General features: G+C 31.7%; 2 protein-coding genes across 3 annotated transcripts; one reads left to right on the top strand and one right to left on the bottom strand.

The window, feature by feature from the left end:
* Window positions 1–128: 128 nt before the first annotated feature.
* LOC134270098 (tetratricopeptide repeat protein 29-like) lies at window positions 129–2,216 on the bottom strand. 2 transcript variants are annotated; one of them, XM_062752272.1, is made up of 4 exons: window positions 2,169–2,216; window positions 1,565–1,779; window positions 1,008–1,231; window positions 129–337 (listed from the first exon to the last, which is right to left on the bottom strand). In XM_062752272.1, exons 2-4 carry the CDS (start codon window positions 1,759–1,761, stop codon window positions 144–146), a joined length of 615 nt encoding a protein of 204 aa, XP_062608256.1. In that variant the 5' UTR covers window positions 1,762–1,779; window positions 2,169–2,216; the 3' UTR covers window positions 129–143. The 2 variants fall into 2 exon arrangements, with proteins under 2 accessions (XP_062608256.1, XP_062608255.1); XM_062752271.1 differs by having other exon boundaries at window positions 2,142–2,214.
* Window positions 2,217–2,614: 398 nt separating this feature from the next.
* LOC134270104 (STAGA complex 65 subunit gamma-like) lies at window positions 2,615–9,636 on the top strand. Its single transcript, XM_062752281.1, has 10 exons — window positions 2,615–2,805; window positions 3,176–3,296; window positions 3,942–4,051; window positions 4,771–4,880; window positions 5,187–5,308; window positions 5,607–5,794; window positions 6,305–6,396; window positions 6,688–6,808; window positions 8,742–8,915; window positions 9,358–9,636. Exons 1-10 carry the CDS (start codon window positions 2,645–2,647, stop codon window positions 9,365–9,367), a joined length of 1,209 nt encoding a protein of 402 aa, XP_062608265.1. The 5' UTR covers window positions 2,615–2,644; the 3' UTR covers window positions 9,368–9,636.
* Window positions 9,637–10,386: the final 750 nt, after the last annotated feature.

Raw genomic sequence — 10,386 nt, 5'->3', positions numbered from 1 at the left:
CACAAGAAAATGTTTATCCTTCTACAGTAAGAGTATATTAATTTTGTCAAATCTTAATGATGAATTTTACAGGGTCGTTCCCCCCCAAAATAAGTTTTAGCACTGATGATGCAGCTAATGAATCTTAATCAGTTCATAGCATTTCACATACCATTGTCTTCCAGTGCAGCGCCCACATTGTAGTAGCCTTGAGCTCTAAGCTTTCCTCCGTCCCCTTCAATGTTACTGCTAGTTTCTAGACACGTGTTAAAGAAGTGATCTGATAACCATTTATCTCCCGTGGACTGAAAATAGCGAGCAAGCTCATATCTGTTGTGATACACCTCTGAGAAATCACCTGTAAAATTAATTTATGAAATAAATTGACAATTAACTTTAAAAACTTTTAAGAAATGTAACTTCTATGATAACTATGAAAATGGTATTCACTAAAGTAATATAGGTCTCCTTTTTTTGCCAGAGACAGTTCAAAAGGGAACACTGAATCATGGCAGTTTAATTAAATTGGTTAAAAAAAATGCATTGACATAAATTTACATACGAATTGAAAGCAATAAAAGATAAAATATCAAAAAATATAATATCTCAATGATAACTACTAAATTCTCAAAAAGAATGAAAAAAAATTTGGCATTTGGAGCCCTGCTTTTTATATACCGATTTTGAACAATCAAGAATAGTGCATATTTTAATTAAATAGTGACAAGAAGCAATGTGAAACCCAAAGTCACTAAATGATCACCATTGAATCATCAAATCTACATAAAATTAGATTGTCTAAGTTTTTAATCAAGTACCGGTATGTAAGACCATCAAATCAATCTATACATAAACATGTGACATGTATTGTTTACCATAGCAAAGCAATAAGATGGCAATGATTTTAGATTATGTGTTTATGTGCTAAACATTACTTTATATACCAATTTTTTCAGCAAATCATTTGAAAAGGCTTGCAAGTATAATAAGATACTTCATTTCTATGAATTTTTACAAACTTGATCTACCTTTTCTGAGTGCTTCCTCTGCTTTTGTCAGGTGAAATTTAAGCATGTCTAGTTCTTGATGTCTGTCTTTTAACATTGTTTGTGTCCACATTAAAGATTCTTCTCCCTGTGCAAGTCTTTCCTCTTCTTGTTGTTTGATAAGTGCAAAAAGTTCACTAAAAGACTTGTGATATCCATCTTGTAACATATCCAGACATAAGTTATGTTTATATGTGTTTCTGTAGCTGTAAAAGTAAATAAATACAAGGTTAAAATGATGTTATATTACAACTAAACATTCTTACAAGGAAGATGTAAAAAATTATGTTTGTAACATTTATTGTTTTATCATGGAGGTGTGTACATGTGCACGTTTAATGCATATGGTTGAGCATATAGATGGAAAATATTACAAATTACTTTTAAAAATAGATATGCAACTTATACAAAAAAAAAACTCTTTGTATTTGACAAAAATCATCAGTTTTTTCCTTATAACTTCTAGAACTTAGCATTTGATGAAAACTTTCATTTTTTTGTTTGTGAACAGTACGTTTCAACATTCTGGACAGGCTAACCTTGCTGTTTGTTTCTTTGATAAATCGGGTTGTTGTTGTCGCAGAACTTCTTGTTTGAATAAAATTTCCCTATCAGTTTTTCCAATTTTTCGTAGTGGTTTCAACTTCCCACTGGGTGGCCCCTTGGGAGCCGGCACTGTGTATCCTTGTCTACTCATGCTTGGTGACTTGTTGATGGGCGGCAGAGTGGCCGCCATGATGGCTCTTTACATGTACTGAAAATGTATATACATATGTTAAAGTAAAGTAAACTCAACTTGTGCAATTGTGCAAGTCAACACAATAAGGTGTTTAAAAATACTTTTTTGTACATGTATTGTTAATCTAGATAAACTTAATGCGTATATTTTAACTAAACTCTATAAAATACAATAAAATTACACAAAGATGAGAACCACCAAAATGAGTTTTCTTTGTTTTCATGATGACTTAATAAACACTATAAAGATCTATTTGTGCATACTGATTGCTATTATTTCTAACATATTTAGAAATAATGATATCTTTATTAAACAAGTCAAATTTTTCAACAACATAGAAATTATTGTCTTGTCATTTAAATACACTGGTAAGTTACCTAAACACTCAAATGAATGGCACCTACTTCGTTTCACTTTTCTGCCATTAGTTGTTGGTTGACATGGTAGCAACTATTCCGCAGTGACTAAATAATTTATTGATTTTTTTTTTAATTACTTCATTACTTCATCTGTCTTACTTTGGACATTTAATTCTTTACTCGATCATAGTTTTTATTTTGAAAAATTTGTGGATGAAATATGAAAAAAAAAAAAAAATCGGTAAAAATCATTTTGTCCGTGACTACAAGATAGAGTGTAAACATCCGGTTAGCAAAAAAAGATGATGCCCCGGGAGGGGGTAAACCTGTACTTCATTTGAACAATGCGATGTTTTTGGAGGGATGCATATCTCTTACCTACCAAATATCTGCATAGTGCTTTTAAAACAAGAATGGACACGAAATCTAAAGGACTTGATATATTCATTCTTGCAAGATAGCCTACAGTAATATGATAAAGGCTTTTAATTGATATTTTAAATTTAATCTTACAAGGTACAATGTTTAGTCAGACATTGTGGGGAGAACTCCCCCCTCCTTCAGACAGTGACAGGGGTATAGCAGCTCTGGAGCGAGAACAAATGACAAAGCTGAGGTCCATAGAAGTGGAAGGCCCTCGTCTGCACCAACCATCCAGTCGTCATCAACCCCCCTCTAAAGAGTAATATATCATTACGTTTGTATTGGTAAAAGATTTAATTATGCATACATGTACATGTATTTACAACCCAGTAAATACATGTACTTATGTATTGAACTGAATGTGGTTCTACAATTACATGAGATCAATAACATACACCTATTTTGATGCACACATTACTCGCAAAAGCATTGCTATCTCAGTACAAGTTTTAACTAGAATGAATATGAAAGTTTGTTTTATTTTTTACTGTGCTAAGAATTCATCAAATAAGAGATCTCCTAGAATCAATCAAAGATGTTTACTTTCCTTACATCTGTATATCATGGTATCAGTTAAATATCTGTTATTTTGTATTTCTTCATGATTTTTATTTTTTGATAAATTTTAGCCCTTTACCAGCTGAGAAATTTGAGATGGACCCAATTCTTGTTCACACAATTAAGTTAATGCAGCATTCAAAGAAATTGAGGAATATGATTACTAATATACAACAGCAGCAGGACGGAATGGTAATATATTGAAAACACTTATAAACACTTTGTTTATGCAAGGAACAAATGTTCAATTTTTTTCAGTAAGATTTTAGATTTTTTGACTTGAAGCAAGGACCTAAGTGTGTACTTTCTACTGTATATTCCTTTTTTATGCGAGTAATTAGAATTGCCAAATTGCCCTTAGGCGTTATTTTCCAAGAACAATAATTTGCAAGTGGAGGGTGAACATAGTTTTCAGCAATATGAAAATGAAAGCTAGAACTGAAAATATATATTTTGCAGGAATGCTTATTTTTAAATTATGCAGTAGTTTATTCTTCACCATTATATTTAGGAATAAGCAGGATTGTTTGTTTTACATAGTTTTAAAATTGTAAATCATCCAGAACTATTGATGTGATTACAAATTAAAATTGTCAAAAATCATCTTTTTATATCAAATATTTAAATCTGTTCAAAACTTTCAAAAATGAAATTGAAGTTACCCTTCATCCACAAATTTACATTCTCCATGAATTGATATACATGGGGTTCAAAGTCATAATTCCTTTTGTGGATATGATTAAATACAGTAAATAACACCCCTTGTAAAAATTTAGTAATCCACAAAATTGGCCCCCATGAATCATGGTGATTCCCCAGTATTTTATTTTTCCATAGGATGTAGACATGAATTTCCCTCCTGCACCCCCTATCCCAGAATACACTGGGCCGCCAATCAAAAACAGAATGATAGGACCAGTTCCATTTCTTCCTAAAGACACTGAAAGGTACGAAATTTATTCAGTTTTCCCACACTTCAACCACTGTTCTCTATGAATTACTAGATTAGTAAATATAGTAGCAAAATTCTGATATGAAGAACATTTTTATGGATAAAACTGACCGAAAGTTTTTAAAGAAGTTAATTATTGTATCACAAATACATCTTCAGTTACTTATTAATTAAATCTCCTAAATGAAGAAACTTCATAGATATTTTTTTTTACAATAAAGGGAATTATTATACTTCTGTTAAAATGTTTCATATATAAAGTTCAGAAGGTAAATAACTATCTTTTATAGTCCGGGGTATAGTTTTTGCTATCCACCCTTGGAAAATTTTCATGCAATTTTTGCTGCCAAGTTTGATTTCCAGCAATAAATCTATTGACTGATGATGTCATAATGACTTCAGTAGTATTGTCACGTCATCAGGATTTCAGATTATTCTTGCAGTATTAACTTACTCAAAAAAATTCAAACCTCAAAAATTATATAATACATCAGTAGAATAAAACGCTTATCCACTGTTTGTGAGTGGGATAGCTCTTTAATCAAACCCTTGACAGGGAATATTCCCCTCGGGGAATAGTTCCCTGTCGCAGGTTTGATAAAAGAGCTATCCCACTCACAAACAATGGATAAATGTAGAATATCCTAATTTATTTTTTGTATTTTAAATGCATATATGAATGCATGTATAAATCAAAGATTTTGATAATTTCAGTGACTTTGTTAGAGGGGTTGGTGAAGTCCCACCAGTGGTTGATGAAGAGGCATGTCATAAATTACTCCGGAAGTCAACCGCAGCACTGTGTGCACATCTAGGATTTGACAGTATGTTATCTCATAACACTGGCACTGAAAAAAATGTTAATACAAGTATACATGTAGTTAAAATTTCCTTGACGATACATTAATATGTAGAAAATATACATTATCCTTGACCCAAGCACCTATGATCCAGTTGTACATGTATTGTAATCACATAATGTATTATGTATTTCACTGCTTCAGGAAAATCGGTTCTCTCATACTTTTTTTTTATCCTTTTCTTTTGCTTCATTAGACAAATTTAAAAAGATATGGAAAATGTAAAGAGACTTGAGTTTTTTTTTTAACTTTATGTCTGTTGTTTTGTAGGCTGTAATGAGAGTGTGTTGGAAACATTAACAGATGTAGCACATGAATATTTCCAAGATTTTTGTACAAGACTTAGAAATGCAGCAGACAACAAGCTTTTACATGGATATTCAGGCTTCCCTGTAAGTAACTAACATATCATTCCTCAAAATTATGTTTCTTTCATATTCCTCTACTCCTCTCATTACTTTGTAAAAGGGATGGAGATGGGGGGGGGGGTTCAGTATTATAAAGGTGAAATTGATAAAAATTCCTGACATAATATATAAATAAAAAATTCTCATCTGTTTTATTTTAACAAGTAAAGATAATTTTTTGGACCCTTTTGTGTTCACGAAATTTTAAAGGTACCAAAAATATTTTATCAGGATGAATAAAAACTTTGTGTTAATACTTTCTCCTGGAATTTTGATTTGTCAGGATATTGTGGAACAAGTTTATCATGAGATGGGAATAGGAAGCGTTACGAATATTCATGACTTCTACCAGTCACGGATCATTAATCACCACGCCTCAATGCAGCAGACCTGTGCTCAGCTAATGACTGAGTATGAGAAGCTGAAACAACCAATCATGAATAAGCAAATGGATACAGTACCAGTTATCAGGTAATAAGGCTTCTAATTTTTTACTCAATTTTGTTTTCCTGTATGTTGACCGAATGAAGAAAACTGCTTTTTTCAGTCTTCCACCTTCCATATGAATTCAATTTTTTCCATTTGCCGAGTTGACATGCCTTTTGATATGTACTCATAACATGCAGGATTTGAGGACTTCAATGCATGGATCTCTAGCACAGAAATGTCATATCCTATTACAGCTCTTTAAGCTCATTAAAACAAACAAACCAGACTTTGGATCTTGTTACTGTAAACCAACTATTATTCACGTCATCTTTTATTTGTGAATCTTCAGGTTGGAATCAATCTGAGACAATTAATTTTTGCAATTGAGGAACCATCCTCTACTTATACAAAGCAAAATAAATGCTTCTTGACAATTAATATTCGCGAGTTAATGTAGGTCGAGAAACTCGCAGAATTTCTCACAAGCAAATTAAAGATAGTTTACAGTATATTGTATATTGAGAAGCAATTTTTGATTTACTTCTGCTGTAGAATCAAGGAGGAGTCTTCTTCAGAGATCCAGTTTCCTGTGTTGGATGAGAACGATGAACTTAATGATGCAGAGCAACTGTTACAGTTAGAAGGTGAGTAGATTTTACTGCCACCTCACAATGAAGTCAGAGGGTTATAGAAAGGAGCATGTGTGTGTGGGTGTGAGATGGTGAGTAAGTGTGAGTGTAATGGAGGTTACACAAATCATATTTTTTTTATCAAGATGTGCTTTGTGACGATGCCATGCTTTACATTGACTTTGTTGTTATGTGAATTCAAATTACTGACTCAGAGTATATTAGGGCAGTTAAATAACTCATACAGCTAAATAGATTTTTGAATAGTACAAAAAGAATTGAATCTCATATTTATTACTTGCTCAGGTTTGGGAGGATTTGAAATCACAGTTGAGCATGAGTCTGCCCGTGGACTCACAACAGAGGTTGAGTCAAAGTGGACAAAAGAGGGTATTAAAACTGAGCCTGTGGATACTCCAGTTACAAAGTGAGTAAATAGTTAAGAGCCATTCTCTGTAGTGATTTGAAATTTTATATAGGAGCTCTGGCACGCATAGTCTCAGAATTTCTCCAAACTCTCTATGATAAAAGTCATTGATACCCTAAACTGAAATCAGGCAAAAATTGGTTGCTATGCTTTATAGTTACCATGGCAACATGTCTTAATGTTCGAAAAATGGCATTTTTTAACATGTTTAGAACCCCATGAGTTAACATTTGCGGCAAAGCAAAAAATTAGCAATGACTGTTTCCAAAAGTTGAAGGTCAGATGTCTCAAATGCATGATAAACATGTTTGGTAAATCAACTATTGCATACGTTACTATGGTAACAAAGTATTCAAAAGTAAAAAAAAATATTCATTGAATTTTATAAAGTCATACACATAAAAATAAAAAGCAATTATAGGATGAAATGTGGTCGAATAATAGAAAAAAGACCCTTGAAACATATACCAAGAACAAAATATGATATTTCATTTTGGTTGGCAATGGTTGCCAAGGTTTTTATACCACAGAGAGCCTTCAAAGTAACACTCTGTATGTTTAAATCTGATCCTATCTTTTAAAAAAGGACATTTCCTCATAAATAATGATCAATTTTTAAAGATGTTGGTGTGTTCCTAGTTTTCCCTTTTGAAAAAATTCAGATTAGATTCTTTAAATAGAGCGTTGCTATGGAAATAAGCAGAAAATATATGCTTGAAAACCTGAAAAATATTTTCTTTCCTTGGATACGTACCCTTAAATGTAGATTCCCAAAACTTTTATGATTGATATTTATTAACAGCTAACCTGACTTTTAATTTTGACGATCATCCAATCTCTAAGTGGATGCAAGAAGTTGGCAAACAGGGTTTAATATTGATATAAAGTTCACAAAATCGAACATTTTCCCTTCTTGGTAACCATAGCAACAGTGTTGTTTTCTTCATCAAATTTTATCAATATATGATATTCAACTTCAGTTCTAACAGATAAGTACTATTCAAGCTGAGTCCTTTAATTTGTTTCTTGATTATATGGTGATTTAATTCTTAATGCAGCAAAAAATAATTCACTTTTAAGCACTGGTACTTTGTTTCCATGGTAACACTGCAAAGTAGCAATTATACCCAATTTTTCTTATGGTTTTGGTTATGCAAGGTCCTAAGGATGCATATTTGCCAGTCTTGAATTTTCATGTTTTTCCTCAAGACAGTGGCATTAACCCAATCTTAGTTACTGGTTTTGCATGGTTACACTCTGTTACCATGGCAACCATAAAAGTTATTTATAGAATAATATTGCTTATACTTATATACTTAAGGTCAAACATTTTCATTGTTTTTCTTAAGTCGTTGATTGAGTTTGAGCATGCAACACCTACCATTAGTGAATACGGAGGGTTTTTCAGCATATTTCAGCATTTTAAATGTATTCTAAATGTACCCTTGGTTACCACTTACTTAGAGATATATTCTAAACAGTTTCTTTACAGTATAAGTGACATCAAGGTGTCATGTTTTTGTGAAAATGGTTTGTTTGCTCTTTCTAGTTTTTATTAAGCCACAGTCAAGATTTAAAGTGGCTGAAAATCTCGATTTTTCAAACTTTTCCGGCTGTTGCCATAGCAACCGAGACACTTAGCAACGAAATTTAGTTTGATATTTGTTTCTGGTGTCAAGTTATAACCATGGGTGAAGTTTCATCAAAATCGGTTACCATGCGTGGCAACGAAGTTCAAGTGGTTACAGAGAATGGCTATTAACACATATAGTATCTTCTATTTATAAAATGTCTGATTTCCTTTTTCTATCTTTGGACCTAATAAACTGGTGTTATAATAACTGTAATTCATACTTTTTCACAACAAGAATTTTTTTGTCACTGTACATAGCAGTTAATGTGATACATGTTTCTATTTTTTTATTTATTTTAGTACCAGGGTAAGCACACTAGATGATTATGATGACCCCAGCAGTATCAAAGTACGGACACCTCGAACCCCCGCTCAGATGAGTGAGGGTGGGGATATCTCTAACCCAGGATCTGTGGCAGCTTCTGATATCATGTCTCCTCCGTCAATATCTCGACCAAGCAAGCCCAAGAAACGGTATGTCTCTACCAGTTTGTAAGTGTAGTAACAGTTGTCGTTCTTTGTTAAAGTAAAATGACAACAGTTTAATAATATTTAAAATATTTCTTTATTAAAAAAAATTCTGATTAAGAATTGAAGTACATTGTAATACTATGTCAATAAAATTTTATTAGATTTATCTCTTTGTTAATTTGATTTATTATATTATATTAAGTTATCTAATCTGATCCATGATAATTAATATGACAGGATTAAATATAGTTTATTAATATCTTTAAATTCCTAAATTATCAAATTAAAAAAAAAAATATAAGTTACAGATTTGTCTTTAGTTTGTTTGCATTTATTATATATTTGCAAAAAAAAAACAGAGTCTTTGTTAGATGGGAAGCATTTACATATAAATTGCTTTTTAGAGGGGCATAAATCTGTCAAAACTGTTCTTTTTTATTTACAGGAAAAAGTGAAGACAATGAGAAAACTTTTGTTCAGCTTGTGTTATCCACCAGAATTTGTGTGATCTGAAGGTTTTTTTTCATTAGCTTAAGAGGAAGTGTTCAAAGGTCATGAAAGAAGTGAAAATTAAAATCAATTGTTTCAATGTAATGAATCTCTTGTTTAACAAAATATTTGTGTGAATGAAAGACAATTTCCTGAATGATAGTATGAAAGTATAGATTAAAAAATTGTTTTCAATAATAATGTATATATGTACCAATGCATTTTTACAATAGTGCTCTTTTTAAAGACAATAAAAGGTTGAAAAAGGAATGTTTAAAAGGATTTTCTTTAAAAAAGGATGATGAAAATGAATTTAATATTTTTAACCCCCCCCCCCCCCATTGATATTGGAAGGAAAATTGCATAGAATGTGGAATAAATCCAAATAATTTTTGGAATTCTTTTTTTCCACTTTTTGCCAGGGCTTCTCTCCTCTTTTCAACAAATGTTCTGGATTTTTTTTACGTGTAATTCCAGTTGATTTTTTGTGATTTGAGATTTTTTTTGAGACATTTAAGGTAACTGAAATGGCCAGGCATATTTTTTTTTTTTTGCTCACAAAAGGGGATATCTAGTGTGATATCGGGCATGTAAAACTTTCCTTTATCTTACTGTCTGTACATTGAAACTACACAGTGAAGTATGTCAATTGCTTTAAAAAATGACTTCTGACTAATATCTGTGTATGCTGTTATAGGTTTCAATGTTTCAAAAGAATTTTCATTTATTGTAATGTATATTTTATCTGTCAAATCTGCTGTAAATGAGAAAAAGGCAACTTGTGTGAAAAATGTTTACTTAAGTAAAATTTACTAGGGAGGGCATTTCTTTTTTCTGTTTACTTTTGTTTCTTAGCTAACTTTTGCAAACATTGATTTTTGGAGAGACTTTTGCCCATTAGTAAGTGATAGAGACCGTGGTGTTTGATCCACAGGTGTGTAAAATATCCTGATATTACCATCATTTATTTCTCCTTGTTCTATAA

Source organism: Saccostrea cucullata, unplaced genomic scaffold (assembly GCF_032062105.1).
Source record: "Saccostrea cucullata isolate Sc308-1 unplaced genomic scaffold, CSIRO_AGI_Scuc_v1 ctg1178, whole genome shotgun sequence".
Lineage (NCBI taxonomy): Eukaryota > Metazoa > Mollusca > Bivalvia > Ostreida > Ostreidae > Saccostrea > Saccostrea cuccullata.
The sequence above is the reverse complement of the archived record's forward strand: the minus strand, read 5'-3'. Positions and strand labels throughout refer to the sequence as shown.